General features: G+C 37.6%; 1 protein-coding gene across 3 annotated transcripts in view; it reads left to right on the forward strand.

Annotated features, from left to right (window-relative positions):
• The window catches only part of LOC120529538 (myosin light chain kinase 3-like), a 161,361-nt gene that overhangs the window by 22,186 nt on the left and 112,571 nt on the right, over positions 1 to 26,604 (forward strand). Inside the window, exon 1 of one of the 3 annotated variants that reach the window (XM_039753420.1) lies at positions 23,343 to 23,559. The exons of the other annotated variants lie outside the window; for them this stretch is intronic. Within the exon in view, the coding sequence (XP_039609354.1) occupies positions 23,422 to 23,559 (138 nt within the window). The 5' untranslated portion in view covers positions 23,343 to 23,421. Of the gene's footprint in view, positions 1 to 23,342; positions 23,560 to 26,604 lie in introns of those variants that run through there. 3 annotated transcript variants of the gene reach the window in all.

Genomic DNA, 26,604 nt, shown 5'->3' on the forward strand with positions numbered 1-26,604 from the left:
GACCGGGCGTGTGTGAAACTCCGCGCCTGCGTAGCACTCACGGGACAGAAGGACAATCCCGACCGCTTTTATATAGAAGGATGTGTGTATTGCATTAGTAATATGACACATTTATTCAATTCAAGCAGCCATTTTCATTGTTGCTTATTAATCTGGGCTTATAGATATCTGTTCTAGTAGCAATGGGAACAAGTCAGGAACAAGCCCTTGATAAGGCACCAGAACATCACAGCGGGGTAAAAATTCTCCAATTGATTTAAACCAATATCTTTACGCTGTCTGAAAAGTGTGCCACTGAAACTGGGAGAACAAGTTAAAACCCACACAGAAAGCATATCAGTCAGGAATCAACTATAAGTTCAGGTAGCATGATTCAGTAGCATACCCTCTTGCTCCACTGTACTGACTTACTTATTAGTTTTTTCCCTAAAAATGTTGCTATATGTTGTGCTGTAACTTGTATTATTCCACATTTTTAACATATTTACTCAAGAGATGTAGGCTCTGATACATTTTTATCCTTGCCAATCAGTTTTTTAAATCTATTTCCTAATCTTGTACAGGTTCACATACAATATACTGTATTGTATGGCCAACCTTTGTGTTCAAATGCAAGACTGTCCTGTATTTGATCTGAAAGCTCCAGTAAAGTTTCTGAGCTTTTTCACTATAGATAAGCCAAGTTAATTGGCTACTGTGTCTAGGATCAGTTTACCTAGGTTTCCCTTTATAGTTGCTATGATACTGTTTATAGACACTGTGCATAAATACTGTGTGTAACTCCCTGTCAATTAATAATAATAAACATCATGATGCATAAATGAAAATTATAAGAAAAACAATACATTGTAGGAATGTAGCCTAGCTTAAGAAATGTTACACTTAAGTAGTACTGTACTGTATGCTGATGTAGTAGAACCAAGTTTTTAAAATATTTCCTCTTCTGTTATTTTTAACAGACTTAAAGTTGATTTTAGAATATAGTAAGCCTGTAGATATTTTAAACTAGAGGCTAATGTGCTTTACTGTAAACCATAATGCTCCAGATTCGGACATTGTCTTTGAGCCTAAGCAAGTCATTTGCTTGTGTATAAATAAACACAAAACACGAGGCTGAGTCTCAGTACTTTAGCAAAACCAGCTTTATTCAACTTGAAATAAGAGCACCTAGGTTATTTATTGCAGCAGGACCTATCACTCTCCTATACACAGCAAACAGACATAGTCGGGACCAGGTTAGTGGCCAAGTTATACTGTTTCCTGCATTTATAATGTCCCTTGCATCGTCCATCAGAGACAGGTGTGTATAGCATGATCTTGTTCAGCTTGTAGTTGTTTCCGCTGCGCTCTGCTGCTGCACTGCGAACCTGTGTTTGCCTCTGCAATGGACATGCAGTCCTCCACAGATACGGGAGTCACACTTCGGCATACCGTCTCGTTGGGGGGGGTCTCCTAAAAGAAACTTCACATCTTCCCCTTTAGCTTTGTCCACACTGGTATGGGCAAAGCGACCGTCCAAGCCAGGCTCGGCCAGACGGGAGAGATAATCATCATTGGTGTATGCAGCCCCGGGACGGTGGCAAACATCAAAAGTGAAAGCCTGCAAGCTCATAGACCACCGAGTGAGCCGGGCAGTCAAATCCTTCTTTTTGTACTGCTACTAAAGTGAGGTCAGTCACCAGGGTAAACTGCTGTCCCCAGAGGTAGTAATGGAGGACCTTCACTGCCCAATTAATCACCAGGCACTCCTTTTCAATAGTCAAATAATTACACTCCCTGGGTAGCAGCTTTCTGCTGAGAAATGTGATGGGGTATTCTTCCCCCTCAAAACATTGTGATAGCACTGCTCATAAACCATAAGTGCTTGCATCCATTTGCAGAATAAATTCCTTTGAAAAGTCTGGATTGCTCAGTCCCGGGAACAATGGTAAAGCGGTTTTAGGTCCGAGAAGGCTCTCTCACAGGCATCGGTCCAGACAACACTACGATTCCGGTCTTCATGCTCTCCAGGGATGTGCTGGTGAAGATGGCTCCCTTGGACGACCCAGAGTGTTTCCTGTTTTGCTTCGAGCACAAGGCAACATTGATGCCTTTTAGGACAGGGGAACCAGGCCATCTATCATGACCCCCATTTTTAACTGGGGTGGCTCTACAGATTATACAAAACCTCCCTCCTGAAAGATTCGATGATTATGACTTCTTGAAGCAGCAGATCCTCCTCCACACGGCTGTGAGCCTGATGGTCAAGGGGCGCCAGTTTCGTCTATGACATATTGATCCAGACCTCCCCATATGAGGACAGATCCAGGGCTTAGTGGACCTGATTCAAAGCTAGATCAGTGGAGACAATTTCGAGCACATTGTGGAGAAGCTTGCTATTGATGCACTCCTGTCATGGATAGACGAAAGCCTTTGTGATGAAATGCGTCCACTCACTGCTGGATCTGACTTGCAGATTAGAGGGTGCACAAACCACATGGAAACAATGGAGCTACCCGGGCTTGACCCCGATTTTGATCCAGCCAGCACAGACCTCCAGGGTCGCCAGCACCATGGGTGGAAGATGCCATAGTGGGAACACCTTAGTGTGGACTGAACTCAGCTGCTTTTGCTGTGATCAACCGGGACATCTGGCTTGGGAGTGCCACCTCCCTCCTGTGCAGACAATGGCAATTGTTCTGGCCCAGGTATGCGGCTCGCAAGTTTCCCCCAACATGTTAAAGGAGGAAAATTTTAAGGTCTCTGTTATGTTGGCCGGATAGGAATTCTCAGCACTGTTAGACTCTGGTAGCAACCTCTGCATTGTCCACTGTGACTTGCTCCGACCATGGGGACATTAAAACATATGAGACTATATTACTCTCTTTGAAATTTAAAGGTAAGAAGTTTAAGGTTTGGACTGTCATATCAGACACCTTGCCCTAGCCACTTCTAATAGAAAAAAGGAATGCCCTCACCTGCAGAGCGCCTTTCCCCATAGTGGATAGAGAGGGAATTGCCGCAAACAATGTCAGTCAAGGAACTGAGTCTGAAATTGAACCGGAGTTGTCCAGCGAGGTGGGGGACAAATCCTGAAGTGAAGACCCAGGACAGCTGGCTGACTTTTCCATGCTGTTGCATGCACCAACGGCCTCCCCAGACAGGACACTCAATACAGACCTGGATGAAAATGAAGTAGCAGTGGGAGGTTAGTGCGATGCTGCATTGGGTGAGGAAGGAAGCTGATACTGCTGCCATCCAGACTGAGTTTGCTCGCTTGCAATGAGCCAATAGCAACTTGGATTTTGCATTCAGACAAGCCCACATCTCAAATGACTCTTACTATCTGGAGAGAGAGGACTCGAATTTTAAAACACCACATTTTTAACTTAGGGATGGTTTTCTGTATCGTGTCATTTCAGGCATAGGGAGAAGGTTTTAAAACTTGCTCACATTCATGTTGGTGGTGTGAGTTCAGAAACCTCACAATATATATAGTAAAAGAGAACAAAACAAAGCAGAAAGTTTGGGGGATCCACCCCGTATATTGTCAGCAAAGTAGCAAATCATGAACATAATAGTGAGTAATCAAAACGGACAGAGTCAAAACAAAAGATTAAAGTGAAGGGTGGAGGGATCGGTCTTATAGGAGCTTTTTAGGAAGAGGTGGGTTCTTTGGCAGAAGTGAGGTCTGTTTGAGGGCATAGTCTGGCAATGGAAGTGGGTGGAGCTCTAGCTGGGCTTCCCTTCTGGTGGTCTGTGGAAGAGGGAGAAAAAGCATTAGTGCAGTTCGTTAACCCCTGACTCTGCCTCTTATCTCCATTTACGCCCTTAGGGTTTGTTTATACTTCACGCTCAGAACACGTACGCACACGCATCATGGCTGCCGCATGTTCCCAGTGTTCATTTGACGCGTCCCCTGAGCACGTCCTCAGAAATCAACGTGATGCGTGTGTGAGTTGCAGTCCCACCAAAAAGTCGGGGGGAACAGTGTAATAAAAGTTGGAATGTGACATCAGAGTCTCTGTTCCTGCAATTCACATCACAGCAAAGCCGAACGTTTTCTCACTGTGATGATATCTTGCACTGCCACCTGGTGGAATCTTCCAGATTTACATAAAGTACGTGTGCAAGTATAAACAGTAAAAGGTTTATGTGGCATTAGCGTCCGCTGGAGCACACATTGCGTCGCTTGAAGTATAAACCTGGCCTAAGACTGCCTCCCATGCATGTGTGTTTGACAATATATATATATATATAGCAGAATACCCGTGCTTCGCAGCGGAGAAGTAAAAAGAAAAGGAAACATTTTAAAAATAACGTTAACATAATTGAGAATGTAATTGTTGTCATGAGTGTTGCTGGCATATATATATACATAGCAAAATACCTGCGCTTCGCAGCGGAGAAGTAGTGTGTTAAAGAAGCAATGAAAAAGAAAAGGAAACATTTTGAAAATAACGTAACATGATTGTCAATGTAATTGTTTTGTCACTGTTGTGAGTGATGAGTGTTGCTGTCATATATATATATATATATATATATATATATATACACACACACATATAAACATATATATATATATATACATGTCCATACATATATACATATATATATATATACATCTACATATACACACATACATATACATACACACACATATATATAAACATATATATACATACATATCTACATATATACGTATACACACACACACATATATATATATACTGTATATATATATATATATATATATATACATACATACAGTCTTTGGGGTGCGAGCAACTGTTGCTAGGGGTGCCAGAATCCATGAGGGAAGAAAAATGAAAAACATTATTTGTACAAAATCTTAATTTACTTATCCATTCCTAAATATACTGCTCAAAAGAATTAAAGGAACACTTTTTAATCAGAGTATAGCATAAAGTCAATGAAACTTATGGGATATTAATCTGGTCAGTTAAGTAGCAGAGGGGGTTGTTAATCAGTTTCAGCTGCTGTGGTGTTAATGAAATTAACAACAGATGCACTAGAGGGCCAACAATGAGATGACCCCCAAAACAGGAATGGTTTAACAGGTGGAGGCCACTGACATTTTTCCCTCCTCATCTTTTCTGACTGTTTCTTCACTAGTTTTGCATTTGGCTACAGTCAGTGTCACTACTGGAAGCAGGAGGCGATACCTGGACCCTACAGAGGTTGCACAGGTAGTCCAACTTCTCCAGGATGGCACATCAATACGTGTCATTGCCAGAAGGTTTGCTGTGTCTCCCTGCACAGTCTGAAGGGCATGGAGGAGATTCTAGGAGACAAGCATTTACTCTAGGAGAGCTGGAGAGGGCCATAGAAGGTCCATAACCCATCAGCAGGACCAGTATCTGCTCCTTTGGGCAAGGAGGAACGGGATGAGCACTGCCAGAGCCCTACAAAATGACCTCCAGCAGGCCACTGGTGTGAATGTCTCTGACCAAACAACTAGAAAGACTTCATGAGGGTGACCCAAGGGCCCCCTGTCCTCTAATGGGCCCTGAGCTCACTGCCCAGCAGCATGTAGCTCGATTGGCATTCACCATAGAATACCAGAATTGGCAGATGCACCACTGGTGCCCTGTGCTTTTTACAGATGAGAGCAGGTTCACCCTGAGCATGTGACAGAAGTGAAAGGGTCTGGAGAAGCCATGGAGAACATTATGCTGCCTGTAACATTATTCAGCATGAGCAGTTTGGTGGTGGGTTAATGATTGTCTGGGGAGGCATATCCATGGAGGGTCACACAGACCGCTACAGGCTTGACAAAGGCACCTTGGCTGCAATTAGGTATCAGGATGAAATCCTTGGACCCATTGTCAGACCCTATGCTGGTACAGTGGCTCCTGGTGCACGACAATTCCTGGCCTCATGTGGTGAGAGTATGCAGGCAGTTCCTGGAGGATGAAGGAATTGATACCATTGACTGGCCACCACACTTTCCTGACCTAAATCCAATAGAACACCTCTGGGACATTATGTTTTGGTCCATCCAATGCCACCAGGTTGCACCTCAGACTGTCCAGGTGCTCAGTGATGCCCTGGTCCAGATCTGGGAGGAGATCCCCCACAACACCATCTGTCATCTCATTAGAAGCATGCACCGATGTTGTCAGGCATGTATACAAGAACACAGGGGCCATACAAAGTGCTGCGTACAATTTTGAGTTGCTGCAATTAAATTTTGGCAAAATGGACTAGCCTGACACATAATTTTTTCACTCTGATTTTTGGGGCGTCTTTGAATTCAGGGCTCTGTAGGTTGATCATTTTCATTTCCATCAAACGATGTGGCATCCTTTCGTTCCTAACACATTACCCAGTCTATATCAGTATAGATATCCAGGAGGATTTCTTTTTCCCATTGAGATCTGATGTGTTTTCAAAATGTTCCTTTAATTTTTTTGAGCAGTTTTAATTAAATGGGCAGGCTATTTTGTATCAGTGCACTACGCTGTTTGTTAAAACGGATGACTCCCACTCTTACGTGCAAGTCTGCCTGGATATTATGAACTATCGTATCTGTTCAAGTTCTATTTAAATTTTAAATAGAAGGAATTTTTATTTAGTCGACAGAATATTATTCCGGAATAAATCAACTCAAACCTTAAATAACTTATAATATTTTGCTCTCCATAAAAATATATCCTGTCTAAATTATACAAGTTAGAAATAAAGTAAACGTTAAAAGAACAAACATTCAAATTTCTTTACTCTTATGTAATTTTATATAAAAAATAAACTTAAATTTTAAATATCCCAAAAGATTTTGCTCTCCATAAAAATATATCCTGTCAAAATTATACAAATTCAAATATGAACATGGTGCATAACAAAACCTGGAAATATAAATAAAATGTGTTCTTTTCAGCAATAACAAATCAAATCATTCAGTTGTCTTTGCTCTTATGTCATTTTATCAGATTTGGACGCCTGGCATCTTTTTTTGGCAACAAGTTCGTTTATGTTTGGTGTGAGGTTCTGTGTTGTGGAGATTCTCAGGATGGACTGCAGGTGCTCATCAGTGAGGCGACTCCTGTGTGCTGTTTTGTTAGTCTTCATGACTGAGAAGAGCTTCTCACACAGATATGTGCTACCAAACATGCACAAGGTTCGAGCCGCATGTAGACGGAGCTGGAGCATTTCTGCGGAATGGAGTGAATAAACTGTGCGGGCCTGCAGTATCGTACTTTGCCTTCAGTGTGCCATTACACTGCAGCTCAATCACCTCCATCTGAATCTGCACAGGTGCAGTTTCCACATCGACGGCAAATGGGTTGCGAAACAACTCAAAATTCTTTTTTTGTTCTTCAAAGTCACCAAAGCGCCGTCGAACTCAGTGCGCAGTGTGCTCAGTTTATCAGCAAAGTGCGTATTTGGGAACACCGTTGTGCCGACTTGGTTCAACATTACTTGGCAACAGGGAAAGTGGGGCAAGTTGCACTGGTGCATTTGTGTCTCCCATAAAAGTAGTTTCACTTGAAATCACTTTGTGATTTTGCACGGGTAAAAACGTCTGCTGAAGTGTCAGATTCTTCTTTAACTCTTCTGCTTTCTGTATCTTGTGCATTGCATTCAGGTCTTTCAGGTTATCTTGATGTTTTGTCTCATAGTGCCGTCTTAGATTAAATTCTGTAATTACAGCCACATTAGCTCCACAAATGAGACACACGGGTTTACCGGCAATGTCAGTAAACATATACTCAGCCTCCCATCGGTTTTAAAGGCTCTATGTTCAGAATCACCTTTTCTCTTGGCATGTGGGCTAGCTTCGCAATAACTTGCAGCATCATAAGCTAGACTTGATTAACGCGTAAGTGTTGGCAAGGCAGCTGAAGCGCTGCATTATGGGATCTGTAGTTTATTGTGTTACCAGCGCTTCATATCCCGGGCCATTAATAACAATAATATATAAAATGATCTTGGGCGGATATAATTACACGGGCGGATGTGGCCTGGGCCTTGAGTTTGACACATATGGACTAAATAGAACTTGAAAAGATATATTTTTTCAATGTGATCGCAATTCAGATCGAGTTGACGCACTACAGTACATCGAGCCCGCGTGCTATTGTGGTTTTGCCTGTGTGCCTCAATAAGTTACCCTCCCCTCGGTCTTACTTTTTTTCATCTAATGAATACACTGAGTATGGCTTTACCAAAACAATCATTGATCGCGAATAAAGTATCCATTATTCATAAAGCTTCAATTGGTGATCTGTCTTTCTGCATTAACCGCATATTTTTCATACGCCTCAAACCAAGGGGATGCAGGCTAAAATGAATCGGGAAGCACACGTACATACTCAGTGCATCCCCTCTCGGGAATCGAACATCGGACACCGGCGCTAGAGGCAAAGCCTCTACTATTGCGCCATGGCGTGTGGTTTGTCTATTTGAGCGTAGCAGTGTAATTCGGGTTTTGTTCAGCACTCTTTGGAACTGTTGCTTTTTGTCTGCGCACTGTGTCAGTTCACGTGAGCCGCTGAATATAGTTTTATATGTCACTCGCTCGCTTCTAATTGTTTCGCTGCCTTCTTAATTATATAATGTATGTTTTCTTCAGCGGTTTTTGGAGCTCTTCCTGGTTTTCTACGTACTGCGTGATTACGTGGGAGGCGTGATGATGTCACACGAAACTCCGCCCCCCCACGGCTTTCGTGCTCAACTCCATTACAGTATATGTAGAAAAATAGGTTCCAGTTATGACCATTATGCGTAGAATTTCGAAATGAAACCTGCCCAACTTTTGTAAGGAAGCTGTAAGGAATGAACCTGCCAAATTTCAGCCTTCTACCTATACGGGAAGTTGGAGAATTAGTGATGAGTCAGTGAGTGAGTGAGTGAGTGAGTCAGTGATTCAGTCAGTCAGTCAGTGAAGGCTTTGCCTTTTATTAGTATAGATATATCTACACACAATAGTAAAATAACACTAGTGCTTCACATCTGTCCTTAGAATAATGTTCACTTTAAAAAGATATACATTTGTTTTTTGTTTTTTTTGTTAAAATTATTCTTCTGTATGCCTGTGACCACATTAATTAGTAATTTAATTGAACAAAAATTAAAATAACTGATTTAAATTTATTTATCTATCCATTCATGTCTAATTTGCTCAGTTCATTACAAGGAACAGAGTCATTTTCAGCAGCATCAGGCACAAGGCAACCTTGCATTGGGCAAGGGTCCTTAATGGGGATCATTTACTCATGCCCTCACACCCACAGCAACATTTATACAAGACCAATATTGAGTTGCAGATTAACCCAGCATGAACTTCTTTGGGATGTATCAGGAATACATATATGATTAATTTATTATTATTAATTTGTGAGGTGGATTCGCTCCAGCAGACCTCCGTGACCCTGTAGTTAGGATATAGCGGATTGGATATTGGATGAATTTGTGAGGTTACAAATTCATTTTTGTTAATCTGTATTTTTACTTCAAATAAACATATGTTTTTTAAATCTATTTAACATGCAATTAATAACAGTGATTACCTCTAAATTATGTGTAATTTATTTTAAAACTTTTTTTTAATATACAGAAATGTATTCATCCATACAGGGTTGCTTTCAATATTGAGTGTCAAAGTCAAATCCTGCAGGGATATAGGTTTTTATTGCAGGTTTTTATTTCAGCCACATTTGTAATTAATAACCAATCTCTGCTGCTAATAAAACATACTTTGAATTGACTTGCTTGTTAAAATTCACAACCCATCATTATTTTTTAACGCTAATAAAATTCAAAGCAACTGCACAGCCCACCAACTAATGCAATCCTGTTTGCACTTGTGTGTCCATCACACAATATGTGTTTAAATAAAATACTTGACAAGAAAAAGTCAAGGCCTGGAAAATGTTGATTTGCTCTGGTCCACAAAACATTTGGACAGTGCTGACAGAGAAAACAAAATCAACAGTTTTGGAAATATCTATCATAGCAGAATCTGAGGACTAAGAAACTATAGAGTTCAATAAAATATTTTACCTTTATTAATGAATGACTCTTTATTAGGAACTTGTTGGAGCAGAAATTGTGGCCTGCAAGGAAGCTTAGGGTTAGCTGGTTAAATGTTGGCTCACTTAACATATTACAGTATTATTATTAATACTGGTTAAGGGAAAAAGAAATAATTTTTGGTTCTAAATCTTAAAAAGTAAGTCAGTTTAAAGTAAGGCAAAAGAAGTTCCTTTATCAGCAGTAACTGGTTACTAATTACAAAAGCTGCTGGAGTGAAAACCTCCAGCCACTACTTAAGACACAGTTGCACTAGAATGAATCTATGCGTGGTTCACATTAAAGAAGTCCACTAGATGGAGCTTTATCCCTGCTTTGCAATTTTAGTGTCCAATAGCTTCTTGATTCCTGTAGTGTTAGATTTACTTTTAAAAGTATAAAGTGAGCATATGTGTACTACTAGTTTTTTGGTGGGTGGGGGCACAGTGATTAGCACTGCTGTTTTATGAATCCAGCATCATAGATTTGTGGGAAACTCTTTGTCTGTAAGTGTATCCCATCACGGCCACAAGTTCAAACACTGTAGCACAAGCACAATACAGCCAGAACACAGCAACTCTTTGTCTCTTCTTCTTTCTGTCTTCAGCACCTTTCTGCCTCCTCCACTCCACCTGGCAAGCTTTGTCCTCCTTCCACCTGACTCTTGCTCTCAGAATGAAGGCAACGGGCTTCTTTTATGCTGCACCCTAGAGTACTTCTGGTGGCCCATTAGCATGGTCCAGAAGCACTTCTAGGTGAAGTTAAAAACAAACAAAGTATAGCTCTGCAGTCCCTGCAGCAACCTCTGGCAGCACCCATTGAACCCAACAGGGCTGAGACAGCAGACTTCAAGTCCCATGATTCTGTGTGGGAATCTGAGGCACTACTGCAGCCCAGGGTGGCTGCCATCTAGTGATCTGGGGGAGATAATAGCCCAGGCCCGCTCTCACTCCACCGGTCCTTCCATTATGGTGTCCTAGTTAAAGCCCTTAGCTGGCCTTCTGCTACACTGTCCTTCCTAAAAAATGTGTATCACTCTATGTTATACTCTTCTCCATCTTTGTTATTTAGTCAGGTTTCGGTTATTGTTATAATATCATACATATGGCTCTACTACATACAACTCCATCTCACTTGTTTTATTTTTGATATTTCCAGTATTAAGGCAGTTCCAGTTCTGAAAAGCATGATGTCCAGAAAGAACCCTAATAGTTACATATGAATTTTATGTTTAGCACAGTTCATGACAAATCAATCAGTCTTTGCTTCCTATAGCACCATCACAAGTAGCCCCATCAACTGATGGTTTACAGACCCCACCAGAAAGTCTCCATCCATACATACATCAATTCCTTCCATTCATTAATCAGTCTAACAATCTGTGTATTCTCTCCCATGGCTATCTGTATAGACTAGATAATAAAAATGATGGTGAAAAATAAAGTAGGTAACAGTTTACAAAGGTACCTATTTTTAACAAGTTATACATTGACGGGTAGCTCAGAATAAGTGATGGTAATTAAGCCTATAGCCTTATGTTTTCCAATTCTTCTTCTTTATAACTTATACCAGTAGTTCTCATATTTATTTCTGGGGGACACTTGTGGCTGTATGATTTTCTTACAAACTTTTTCACAATCAAGGAGTCATTTTACCTCTAATGTATCTCATTGTTTAATTAGTTGGTCTTTTTTTTTCTCTTATTCTGCATTCACAAAAGAGCAGTAGTGTAAAATTTATATTTGAAAGAATTTCAAAAGACTTTTTTTTTTTTTGCCATATGCTTAAAGTTTAACTATCTTGTGTTATTTTCCCAATCTCTTTTTGTTTAACATAGAGTTTGCACTCTTACGTGTACCCTCATAATGACAGTTAATGATGAGCGAAGCAGACAGCGGATCAAATGAGACCGAATGCTGGGCAGCTGTTGCTCTGCCATACACACTAGTTTATGACTAAATAATATCTTAATAACAGATTACCTGGAAACAAGGAACAAAAATAATAATGATAACAACAATGATAAGAACAGTCTTTAAAACCAAGATTGAAAGCATTAAACTATCTTTATGTGAAATATATAAACACTTGCTACAGCTTGCAAAATTGTGGCAAACCCAGTTTGTAATTTCTGTATTTAGACCAATTCATAAAAACCTGGAAATAACAGCATGCCTAATTAGATAACAGTCCATTTAATTAACAAAAAACAAACTGCAAATACAATTAAAGTCTCAGTCCAAATTATACAATCCATCCATTATCCAACCCACTATATCCCAACTACAGGGTCACAGGGGTCTGCTGGAGACAATCCCAGCCAACACAGGGCGCAAGGCAGGAAACAAACCCAGGGCAGGGCACGCACACACACATCAAGTACACACTAGGGACAATTTAAGCTCGCCAATGCACCTAACCTGCATGTCTTTGGACTGTGGGAGGAAACCAGAGTACCCGGAGAAAACCCACGCAGACACAGGGAGAACATGCAAACTCCACGCAGGGAAGACCAGAGAAGCGAACCCGGGTCTCCTAACTGCAAGGCAGTAGTGCTACCCACTAACACCACCGTGTCGCCCAATTATACAATCCTGAATCCAAAAACTCTGAAGTAAAAAGCTGTTATCAAAACCAAAGAATCTAAAATCTAAAAGAATAAAACTACTGCAAAACCTTAAAAAAAAGGGGAAACAAAAAATGGAGTCAAAGAGATTTGAATACAAACTGTTGAAATTTTAAAAAGCTCATCTCAGACTGGCATTAAAAAATAAAAAAAATATATAATTATGGCTTTTATAGGAGACATTATTTTTCAGTTATATTTGATTGGTAATTATTCATTTATTGTATTGTAAATTACAACACACAGCCTTATCTCATATAGTATAGCAGGAGTGTCCGATTCTGGTCCTGTTGGGCCACAGTGGCTGCGGGTTTTCATTCTCTTTTCCTAATCAGCAAGCAGTTTTCACTGCTAATTAACTCCTTTTCCCTTTATTTAAATAGCCCTGTTTTTTTGAATTGATTTGTTTCTTTATTAAATGGCAGCCAAACAGAAATGAGATGAGCCAACAGATGACCAGCTAAATTGGAATGTTAAACTCCAGCCAATTTCACTCCAACCAGTTTCTTAGTGAGAAGCCAATTTTTGCTGTTAATTAAAGCCGTTATTGAATATCATGACTTGTTGCTGCTCTCATTCTGCTACAGCAGACTGTTGATTTTCTGTTTTTTTCTAAGACCATCGTCAAGATGTTTTGGTGACCTGAGCAGACCAACATGACCGAGACCTTCCTCTTTCTTTATTTTCAGGTTGGCTGGACATGTGGGGACATGTTTTGTGTCTCATTATTGTTTGGCTGCTCATTAAGGAAAAAGAAATAACTAAGGGGTCTGAGTCATGTCAATTAAAACTAAGGCAAAACAAGTTAATCAGCAGCAAAAATGACCTACTAATTAAGAAGATGGTTAGAATGAAAACCTGCAGCCACTGTGGCCCACCACGACCGGAGTTGGACACTCTTGGTATACAGTGATGGAGCCACTAAATGAATAATATACATTAGAAGTTTGCAGTGGGAATCAGTGCAAAAATTGAGTGTAGGCCCTTTCCATTCTCATGTGGGCAATAATTGACAGTCAGCAGTAGAAAACTTATCTATAATGTACAATAAATAATTGTAAAAATGTTGTTGCTGTGAATATGTACTTAGAAGTTCTGTCTTATTTATGTTTTAAAAATTCAACTGTTATTTCAATTATGTAATTTCTGAGTGTCAAGTGACAAAAATGGAGCATGCAAATGTACAAGTGACAATTAAAACTGTAAGTGCAGTCAAAATGACAAGGAAGACAGCAGTTAGAGCATGCTTTAACTGGTTATAGAATAAAATGGAAAAAAGCTAAATTGTCTGAGCTGTGTTTAATGATTCCTAGACAAAACTTCATTTCAGCGAGAATTCAGCTGTGCTCCCTACTAGTGATCAGAAAAAAAAAGTGAATTGTGTTGACATTATGAATGAAGACATTTACCCCTATAATTTTGTAGCTGGAAATGTCTTTGTACAGCTTGCTCAGTACTTCAATAGCACAGCTGTGAAGTATGGTAAGTTTTTCTTTAAGAAAAGTTTTTAACCTTAAGAGATTTTAAATTACTTTCGTTATTTTTTTTGTTTGGGTGGACCTCATTCATTACAGCCCACAGATAATCAGCTAAGTATTTGTGGGCACAGGATTAAAAAACAACTTTAGCTCTAATGTCCGTATTATATGCAGACACCCTGCAGTGGCTCCAGCGGTAAAGGTCATTACATCATTTTTTCAGCATGTCTTGCTTAGGTGGCATAGCTCAAATCATGCAGCTTTCCCACTCACAACTGTTGTAGCTACTTCCGCTACATTTACAGTTTGCATGTTGGACTGTTTTTATTAGTGTGTTAGCCACTAAAATACTGACAGATGTTATATTTGGAATCCAAATTATTAGGACACTTGAGCCTCATATGCTAAGAAGAATTTTGCAACTCTGACTGTAACTACAAGTCTGCCAAAAAAAAATAGCCAACTCCATCACTCCAAATCCTCGGCCCTGCTCCCACCGGTCTATGCGCTCCAAAGAAAGTGACAAATTGCAAAATCATAACTATGTGCATTGTTATATTTGATGGTGATGTAATTTCTGTAATGAAATGTTTTTTTGTGAAATTTGCAATTAAACACTTGAGTACTGTTAGTTACAATTTTAATGTCACATAAACAGAAATTGAACATAATTCACACTTGCACCTTTCCTCTTCCCTCCTACCTGTTCAGCCTTTATTCTTCTGTCTACCTATTATATTTAACCCACTTCATCTAGTTCAGGGTCTCAGCTATTTTGTTTTTTGTTTCAAGTATGAATATGTCAGCAATGACTCAGGCTGAAAAGCAGAGGGATGCTTGACATTTGCTTCTTGGAGTAACAGGCTATATCTGGTTCTCCTTTCTTTCACCTTAAGGCCAAATGTCAACTAAGGATCAATCAACTATTGCGCATGGTGTATTTTCCAGTGTTCTTTAAAAGTTAAATGTTTAGACAGAGGTTTTATTTCAATGTAATTTTGTTCTATTGAAAGAGTCTACTAGAATTCTTGGTCACGGTTGGCCAAAACATTAATAAATAAAACAAACCATATCAAATGTGACATATGCTAATCCAGGAAAATAAGTTTAGCAAGTTTACTAAGATCAGAGGATAAAGTTGCTACACTCAAAGAAGGCCACTCTGAGTGTTCCTGTTTGATATGGTTAACATGTGAGGGTAAAGTTTTCATTGTATGCAGCTTATGTTACAGTATGAAGTGTGAAAAATTTGTTTATTGCCTTTTCGAATAATTGAAAATACAGATTACCCTGAACACTAAACCACAAGGTTTCCATTTTAGTTCCTTGGACTCAGTGTGTGACTGTGAGCAAGTCACCTAAACTTCCTGGGCTCTTACTGTTAAAAATATTTGGTAACACATGTAATATTAATTTAAATTTTTACAGCACCTTGGAAATGCACTTACTATAACAGTTAATTTCTCTATGAAGGAATGGCTTTTTTTCAGGCTGCTATTCACATTGAGCACTACAAATTAAGTTTACTTAACATTAGTGACAGTAAAATAATAGAATAATCTCTGAAGCTGAAAATCTGTCAGATCAATTTTCCTTGAAATCAATACACATAAATGCTTAGGTTTTAGTTAACTTGGCAACAGTTCCTTATTCTGCCAACACACATTCACACACACACAGAAATCACTCCAAAAGTGGGAAAATTGTGTTTAAGAATTCCTAAAACATGCAGTTCTGCTTATAATTTGAAGTCTACATTTTGACTCAGTTATTTTACGTTCCTTATATACATTTAATTAGGCAACATGAAAAGGTGAATGTCACACGATCACAACTGTTGACATGTTAATATACTGTAAATAAGTATTGTGTGCCTTGATAAACAGTTTAATAAGTCAGTAGCAATAACAATATCAGACAGAGATTACCCAAATAAAGGGTAATTTGTTCACAGTCAAATTTCTGATACCACCACTCTTAAACTTTTGATAGTTCATATAAAAAGGTCATTAAGAAGACAAATGATCCATAAAATATGTCAGATGAATTTTTAGACTTTTTCATGTGTTAAGTCCACCTCTTGGTTCTTTTCTACTTTTGATGGGTACTAGATTAGTTAGTTACAAATTCAGTCAAAGCTGCTTCACCCTACTACTGATGGTTTTGCAAGACAAGGTGATATTCAGCATGGTAAATTTTAGATTTAAATGTGTAAAGTGTGACACATTGTTTATTAATAAATATAGTAACTTGTATATTATAATTCTTATAATGAACATTGCTGTAGGAAATAAAGATGGATTGATTTTGAAGATTAACAGTCTGCTAAACATAAACTGATGTCAGAAAACCCTGCCTTTTTGCCATTACGTGCTGTGTTAAACTTTAAACAGCAAAAAGATATCAGTTTGGTTTGGGGCACTGACAGAGGGCATAGCTATTGTTATTATAATCCCCTATGCCAAGAAGTGCAAAATTGTCTTAAAATTTATAGGGATCAATGTAGATAATGTACAGTATCCAAAAATTAAACATTTAATGTTTGAACAAAACGTTTTGCATTTTCTGTTACCACTGAGGATGAAGATATGTCATATGGTTGATGTGTGATTTTTGCTTTCATGTTTCATTATAAATGGCTAATTATGAAAATTATGCACTTTCCGGCAGACATAGCTTTTATGACTACATGAAGATTTATTCCCTACAAACAACTCCTACATTAAAATAAACATCCACTTTTCAATGATCTTAAACTAATTTAACATAGACAATTAAGCACCCTTTTTAGATAGCAAAATTGTTTATAAAAATTAAACAAAGGGAACAAGCAGGATTAAGTGACAGAGGCACGTCATTAATAAAATGACTCTAGAGAGGTGTTGTTAGTGTTTAACATGCAATGATCCAAAGTGGGATCAAGTGTACTGCATAAGAGCTCCATCAGCAAGCTTGCTCTTGAGCTTGTGTTGCAACCTCAGATACTTTCTAAATTAAGCAACATCAGCTAGCATTTCCTCCTGTGATCTGTTCAGTCCAAAAATGCACAAAGTATAGACTATTTGAGCTGGTCATGTAAAAAATGTAGTTGAATATCTTTAATTCCATCTATTAGATAAGAGTGTATAATGAGGATTAAGTTTTTTATAGCAATCTATTTAAAAAATGAAAAATACTTTAAGTTAAAATGATTAACGTTAAAGTTATTACTGAACTGGGCTAGTTTCTGGGTGAATATAATTTGTTTAAAAATAATTTTGAAAAGATTTTGTACCCTTACTTTGAAACACAAAGGTTTTATTAACTTTGTAATAATACAAAAAAATAATACAAAAATAGCCCCAGTTGCGGCCAGTCTGCCTGTTGCGTTGTGAAGAGGGGAGCTGAATGCACCCCAAGGAGATGCAGTTGCTCCTCTGAAACCCCCTCTTAAACAGTGATACAATGAGAAATTGTTTTTTTTTTTATCTCCTCTTTGCTCGATCATCTGCTGACTTGCTGCTGCTGCCGTGCTGCATGATCTGCATCTTGCAAACATTTTATAGCCTGAACAGCAGCTTTCCTACTCTTTGTCTTTTATTTCTGGCCCTGGGTGTGGTTTCATCTCTTGGCACTCTTGGTTAAGTCTCATATTGAGGGACATGAGTTCTTGATAATTTTTAGTTTATAATTTAAAAATGAAATAAGAATCTGAAAATCTAGTAACATCACATTAAAGTTCGATAATTTCTGAAAAGAATGATACCAAGCATATATATGTAGATTTTAAAATAAGCCCGATTTATAGAGTGACAAAAAACATCACATAAAATCGTTGCACTTTTTTAGGCTTTGCATTTTATATATAGAGAGTAGATAAAAAAAGTATTTTGGTTTAGGAAAAGCATCATTACACAAATATGTATTAGTGAATATTGCAGACTTTTATTCCTTGGCAGGAAATCCAGTATGACGATGCAGTAAGTGGCAGGCAGAAAAAGAGAATACTTTTGTACCCAGCTGGTATAATTTAATACATGGACCAGTAAACCAGCCCAAAAGAGCCAAAAATAGGGAGCTGTTCCATCCCCATAGGCAAGGTGGCAGTAGTGATCGTACATCAACCCATTCAGGACAACCGCAAGGGTGCTTGGGAAATGGAGTCTGGAAATGCAGCCATGGAGGGGTCCCTACATGACGATAGAGGACGCTGTCGAGGGAGGACCTCCCTACTTTCTTCATGGCCCAAAAATGCTTCCCGGAAGACATGGCATGGTACCAGAAGCATTTCCTGGTATGGCTTAAAAAGAGCCTGCTGCTTCACATGGACGAGTCAAAGTTGTGAAGCGGCAGGCAACACTCATCAAAGAGTGTAAGGAAGAACAATTGTTAGTATCTTGTGTAATTATTGTACTTATTGTGGTTAATTATCGGGAAGGTGAACAAAGAAGTGCTATCAGAGAATAAAAATCCTTTATTTTATTCTATTAATGTCTGGTGTATATAGTGGCCCGGTGGAGGAATGACAGGTTGTTCCATTTAATGTGAGAAGGAAACAACTGTCTCTTTGCAGTTGCGAACAGGAGCTCCGTCTGGCGGTCTGCTCTGCCTCCCCTGTCTTCCAGATGTTCGGGCTTCTTGTGTTACTTGATGGTTGTGTAATGGTAGTTTGGAATGTTTTCTTGGCAAATTTTGGACCTGTTAATGCAATCAGTCTACTGGAATCACACAATCTATTTGAGTATTGTTGCTGACCTTGTTCTTCTCTGCTTGGCCACAATTTACTGGTTATATAATGGCTACTTCCAGTAGTATGCCCCATGTTACAAAGTAAAAGTCACCTTAAAATGGTTTTATGAACATGACAATGAGTTTAGTGTTCTTCATTGGTCTTTCCAGTCGCTGCCTCAGAATTCAATAGAACATTTCGGGGAAGTGGTAGAACGGGAGATTTATAGCATGAATGTACAACTGAGAAATCTGCAGAAGCTGCATAATGTAATTATGTCAACATGGACCAGAATTTAAAACAAATGTTTTCAATATCTTGTGGAATTCATTCCACACAGAGTTGAGGCTTTTTTTGGCAGCAAAAGGAGGCCCTACCCAGTATTAGTATAGTGTCCTTAATAATTCGATCAATGAGTGTATATTCATGGTAGTCAAGTTCATAGCATTGCTTGGGTAAGAAAATGGAAAGTTATTACAAATTCTACATTGCCAAACTTTAATGCCATTACAGTTAAATTTGCTATAAAACTATTTTTACTGTTGAAAAGCTTATTTTTAGCAGTTAGTTTTTTTTTGGAAAACACACACATACCTCCAGCTTGAGATTTTCCAGTTCAGAGTATACATTGCAGCCAGCAAAATTAGAAAAATCCAGGACTATCTGCTTAATTAAAGACTGCTTTGATATGTGTAATTTTACTTTAGTTTTTTTTAAGAGATCTTGAGCCAGGAGTGGTTCAAGCTCAAGGGTTAAGCTAATCAAAATATGGACGTGGAGAACCTTTTACTGTTCATGCACCAATGAAACATGATGGGGACTACCATCTCTGGCTGAAGGTAGTTAATTTGAAAAAGCCGTGTTAGAAGGCATATGTGTGTTCTTTACACTTCATGGAAAAAAGCCTATAGGTAGACAGCCTTACCCAGAAAAGTAACTTGGAATGAGGCCCCTGTTTTAAAGTCACAGAGATTCCTAATGTATTAATGAAAGTTTATGTGGATAAACCTTGTTTAATTGTTTGCCAGCCACAGGTGTCTGTGTTCAAATCACCTAATGTGTTTTTTAAAGGTTCATTTACTGTTGCTATTATGGGTTGTCCTTTCAAAACCAACATACATAAAATTCAAAATAGAATACATTGTTGTATCAGCTTATACAAATCATAGCCAATGTATTCTCCAAATTATGGATGGTGCCAAGGCTCACAATTTATTCAGATTTTATATGACTGCATTTTAAAAGATGATACTGCTGAAATCAATCACAATGATCAAAACAGTTTGATATGGCAGGACAGAAACACCTGATCAATTTTGAGGAAATATTCCTGATTGAAACTGTACTCAATATGCCAGTAAACATCCAGGACTGCCGAGTGATGTAAGATTATAATTACAAAGAAAATAGCCTTACCTTTCACAAGATGGTGTAGTATTACTGCATAATTTTCCCAGCAATGCAGGATCATTTCTACTTTGCTTATGATTCTTGTCGTTATTTGTGTCTCTATTTTCAATATCAAAAAATCTGTGCTATTAAACGGTTTTGGGAATATATAATTCATTTTACTACAGTGTAAGTACTGGTAAACTTTGGTGCTCTAGCAATTTCTCATTGTCTCACTGTTGAACCTGATAGAAAAACAATATAATTAAAAATACAGTATCTCTGTAAATAACAGATATCCACTTGCATATCAGTTGTCCTCCCAGTTTGTTAGCAGGTGAGGCTTGGGGATGATTCTCTATCCGATCTTGATAAATAAATGGAATTGTGCTCATATACTGGCTGCATAAATACCATTAAATTGTCTCAAACAAGAAATTTTTACATGTTATAATGGAAACTTTTTTAAGAAAAGGTCAAAGGTCGCAAATAAGATTGATATGATTTTGTTGATATTTCCTTCTAGTGCAAATATTCCAAATTGCAATAAATAACTCCAGAGACAGTATTAAATAACTCCAGAGACAGTATTTTCCAAATGGGGACAGTTTGGGGCCATGACAATAATAGTGAGGGAAATGCTTAGTTAAAGATAAAGGTAAATGTAATGGGTGGGAATCAAACCTGATGTCTTGGTTGAAAGGCAAGCGTGTTAACCATCACACTCCCATGACAACTTGTGCAGCGTCTTTCCAATGTACCATCAAATGTACAACTGAATCGGCCAGCTTCAAGAAACTACACCACACATTGTTTTAAAGGGAGCTCTGCCTCTTTTGACGTTTGCTTCCAGAATCAGTGGCTTGTATTCATGGTGCCCTGAATGGAAGTGGAGTGGTTATCTCCAGGCTAAAAGTGGGCATTAGGTATTGTCCATGGGTTACCTGTCAGAACTGCAGAACGAAAAATAGACAGTGTTTTTGATGGGACCCCTTCTCGTTGTAGGGTTGTACTGCTTACCTCATAAGAGTGAGGAATATGAGCCCTCAGCCATATATATATATATAATAGTACAGCAAGCTGCTTTTTATACCAGTTTCTTATATAAACACATTAGAAAGGTCCTATCTTATAAGACAAACCCTTCAACTTAAACATTTGATTCACCAAATGTGTATAAACTTTCATATTTGGGTGTACATTTGTTCAAAGAACAAAAAAATCACATTTGATCTTATGTATATACATTTAGTAGAGTAAGCATACAAGACATCTTTTCCATTTAAGGTTATGACACTCATTGATTGCCTCCTTTGCTTACCACTTCCATTCTTATCATAAATCACCATTGCATTAATTTACACATAAAGAAATCTGTACACTGGGTAAAAATAGGAATAGCAATACTGTTTACACTGAAACCCAGCCATTACTGTTAGTCACTTAATGTTTGCAGTAAGTCCAGAATGGTACAAATAAAGGGGCACAAAAGGCTTTTCAATGCATTCTTTTTAATTTCAATGTTGTATTTTTTAATAGACCCTATTACAAAGTACTATACAAGGCAACTAATATAAGACTTCTAAAAGAATGTTCAGATTGGAGAAACTGTTATAGGTATTGGAGTTAAAACTATAATTTAGCTGGAGTCAAATGGTATGTAAAATTTAAAGTTCTGTGACACACTCCATTCATGTCTCATTCGGTTTTGCAATGGAGATACTAAAGGGATTCTGATTTTCTACCAGAGTTTAAAAATATGCTTTTTTAATGTTTGATGAAATACTATAATGTAGAGTTTACACATGCAAGTACTGTAATTTCCATCCCAAAGACATGCATTATATGTCATGGAATGATTAATTATTGTTTTATGTTACACTCATAGAAAACATGTATCATCAAGGAATTTATATAGATTAATCAAGATTACAAATCATCATGTAATATACTGTACATAGTTATTAGCAACAATGCAAATATTGGAAATAGAAACAAAAGGGCTGACAGAAGCAAGGTGAACTTGGGATACATACCAAACAAACTAGAAATACGCATCAAAAGGAGCTTTAAGGATCAAACACAGTTATTATATACATGGATTAAAGAGATTTGCATGATAAAAATGATTACTAACTTAATAGAACAAAACATCCTTAATCTTTCAAAGACTGTAGATCAAATTATTATAGCATACAGTTTGGCAGTAATATCTAAATTGTATTTTTAATATTTTTAATTTACTGAAACTGCTTAATCCAGTTTTAGGAGCGACACAGTATTTCCTGGCTGCATAGGTGCAATAATGCCAGAAACTCTTAACAAGGGGTGCCAGTCCAGTGCATTGCACAGTTACTTATATTGGGCAAATTCGTAATCATCAATTAGGCTCATACTCACTGAGACATTGGGAGAACATGCAGATTTCACACACACTGTAATTAGACTAGGATTATAACCCAGTCTCTTGGAGCTCTAAGGCAGCAGCAGCACTCAGTTCTGGAATGCCATGTTGGGAAGGCAGATTTAATATTTCCTTGTAGCCATAGTGTTTTTTTGGACTTGTACGAAAAGAAAGTGTACAAATTTACCTATAAAACACTAAGAAGAAGACAGCAGTTTCAAATGTACTGAATCTACAAAATGTTCACTTTTAAATGTTGCACAGTGTTGTCTTTCAAGAGATAGAGATAGTCTTAACTAAATGTTGATTTTATTATGTAATAATAAAATACTAAAATACATTTCCAATATTTGTATCAGTTATGCATTATAACATATACTCTTTAAAGAAGCTCTCATTAAAATATTGTAATGTAATTCCAGCAAGAATAATAACTTTTTTCTCTGGTTGTATTTTTGCTCAGAACTTCTCTTCATTGGTGTCTTGAATATGCAAAAGTATATGTGTATAATGTTACTGGATACATGTCTCCAGTATTGATATGTAAATCGGCTTCAGTGGGGTGTTCTGTCACAACTTTCTAACCCTCCACCACCTGTTTAGCACTTGTCATGAAGACAGCATGTTTTTCCTTATCAGTACTGGCTCTGGCAGTGGACTCAATTAACAGTGTGACAGACTAAAACCTTATTCTGCCTTGGCCTTTCTGTAATCAGTGGTTCTCCAAGCTCATGCTGTACTCTCACTGGCTAGGCTTTGCAGAACCACATAGCCCAAATATGATAAATGTGTATATTTAAAAATGGACAGCTTTGTAAAAGGAAAAGATGTCTGGATAGTGGGCAGTATTTGCCTGGTGGCTTCATTCCTGTGGCATAGTCTTTGGAATTTATTCAATTACAAGCGAAAGAGGCAGACACCTTCAACTCCAGACATACAGGTAGTCCCTTCCTTTTTCTTTGTATGCTAAACATGCAGTAATGCATTGACTCTGGATACTTAACAAATAAGCATTGAATATTTAGGCATTTTATTGTTGCTAATACAGCTGTGCCACCAGAATCCTAAAGTTACAAATGATATTTTGAAAACTCTTACAATGAGTAAATTGTATAAATAAGAAATATTATCTGAATATTAAGAATATATTTCAGTGCAGTTGTGCTTGCTATTTTGTAAGAGGAAGAGGCCATTTCCATAGAGAAGAATTCTCATTTAGGCATTTAGACACGGTTTATGTACAGTGTGATGTACCTGTTTTAACTAATATTTGTGCTCATATTATGCAATCTATTCAGTAGAGCCTCAGTAGCATATTTTATCTCAGTTCTTTACCAGTGGCTAGATTATAATATATTATAAAACATAGGAATGTTTTGTATTATTAAAAACTTTATTTTCTTGCTTCTTTTTTATATTTCCAAGGTAAGTGAGTATTTTTTAAGGTATAGTATGTTACATTAGTCTGAGGTTATATGCCAGGTTTTTTTTTTATAGCAGAGATAAGCTTCACATCTGCTGCAGGGAATTCATCCTTTATGTGTTAAACAGGCAGAGACATTCTGGTTGAATCATTGTGTGGTACTAACAGAAGTTTAATGGCCTGATGTCTTCATTTACCAATCAGAGATAGACCTACATATAAAAATGAACCCTTCTACTCACAGAACAGATCCATTCTCCTTTTCCTGTCACTCCCTAAACTCTCTGTTATGCCAGAAATCAGCTTATTTGTAGAATTTTCACATTGAAATTCGCTGCTATTTCTGTAGTGGGACTTCTTCTGCCTGGACCATTAGAAACGTTGAAACAGTACAGCAGGCATATATATTTTCAGCTCTGTAAATCCCTTTGTAGACAAATACAATCTCTGTGGGACCCTGCAGGTATATACACTGTTAGTGGCAGGATTATTGGAGATTCAAAGAATAGGTATGGGAACAATGTTGTTGACCATGCCAGCTCAGAACTTGACACAGGAAATGCCTTTATAGTGTGGACAGATGATGCCTGTAAAACAATAAAGAGTTGAGGACTCTATTGATAACCTGTTCATTTAATTCAAGCACAATGTTAGCGGCCATAGTGACAGCTTCTCCGCTCCACTCTTCCTTTCTCCCTCCTTCTTGGTGTGTCTTCCTCTCAGGTCAGCTAACCACTTTCACTTTGCTCAGGAACTCCTTTTAAAGGTGCAAAGGAAGGAGCGAATGGGCCAGACTTCCTCTTTTGCGGCAGGAAGATGACATGGTTGTCTAGGTCTCATACCTTCCTAAACTCCTCTGCACATTTTTCTTAAAGGAATACTGTGAACATTAAAGATCATATTAATAATATTTTTTTCTCTAAATCTTGAGAAACAGAGGTTTAAATACAAAACCAGAAATTGTAACCTTAGGAAGTGTGAGAGCTAATTTATCAATACAACATTCGTAACTTGACATAACTTTAAATTATAGCTGAGAGTGACTGATGATCAACCTGAAGTTCTTAATAAAATCCTAGTTTTAAATTATTTCCACATATTGATCCATTCTTTACTTTTTAAGTAAAGCTCAAATGAGGATTTGCCACAACTCTTCATCCTTAAAAAGTACAGTATGTAACATATCATCAACTAAAACTGTGATGTGACCATGTACAGCATTGCAGTACTACAACTGAATTGCATTCTTGTGTACAAAACACAGAGTAAAACACAAAATGTCTACATCAAAAAGAAAAAGTAAAAGTACATTTTAAAGGAATATAACAATGAAATATTACCCAAAAATAACCACATTAAATTTATCCTGGCAAAAGTTCTGACTTAAGTACAGTGAACACATTCAAACGCAAACTCATTTGTCAAAGTACTCTAAACTTTCCAAAACACCTTTCCTTGCCCATTCATTAAACCTTGCTCATTGTGCTGTATTTGTATTCTTTACTTTTGGTTATACCTTTTATGTTCTGCTCGTCTGTAGTAACTACAGTGTCACAGCAGTTATCTGAAGTTGGATTAAAATGATCTACCACAAAAGGCATTTTCTAGACCATTACAAATTGCTTTGTTTTTTGACCTCAAATTTCTTTTTCATTTCTTTTTTTCTTGTGCTATAATTAAATTGTATTTTGACTTCTTCCCTTTGATTGATAGCTGTGTTTTTCCCCAATAATTTTTGCTTATTTAATGTTTCATCTTTGTTTTGACAAGACTTTCTTCTACTTTTTGTACTTAATTCACCAAATTGATTTACCTATGTCTTTGACCTTGTTTTCTCATTCTTTGGCTGTCAGGTTTACACGCCTTTATATGTTTATGTAATGAATGCAAATACTCTTAAGACAAGTGATTTCTTCTCCCACTACTTGGCTGAGAATGAGAAAACTTCACTGAGTTTGTATATTTGGCAGCCTTCACTATATGCTGCTACTGAATGTTTTTTTAGTCCCAGAAGCCCAAAGGGAGCTTACTGCTCCATCAGTACAAATTTTATAAGGTATGGACCACATAAAGATGAGTTCATACATTAATAACATGGCGATGATGTTTGTTCGGCCAAAATGTATGTGCTTATGAATTGTCATGCTCCTTGTAAACTGTAAATGTTTTTCTGTTTTGCTTTAAGCTCTAAATTTGGCCCAACAAAATGACATATACTTTCATGTTTTAAAATAATGGATGAAATCTGAGTACACAAACAAAATCCATATCAACAAATCTTGAATATACAAACTCCACTCAGACAGCAACCATGTGTGGAATTCAAATTCAGGATTCTAGATCCAATCTGCTGCTCCAACAACCTACAATTGTACGTTAGCTGCAAATAATCCTACTTCCTCATAGGTAAACAACTCAAGTTCTTGTATAATATTCAAGGTTTATTACAAAAACAAAAATATTAATTCAGAAAACACCTAGTCTATTGTTTATTATTAAAATGACTTGAAATGCTCACATTACATTATAGTGTACTGAAATCATCTTTTAAATTTGTCAGTT

This window comes from Polypterus senegalus, chromosome 5 (genome assembly GCF_016835505.1).
Source record: "Polypterus senegalus isolate Bchr_013 chromosome 5, ASM1683550v1, whole genome shotgun sequence".
Lineage (NCBI taxonomy): Eukaryota > Metazoa > Chordata > Cladistia > Polypteriformes > Polypteridae > Polypterus > Polypterus senegalus.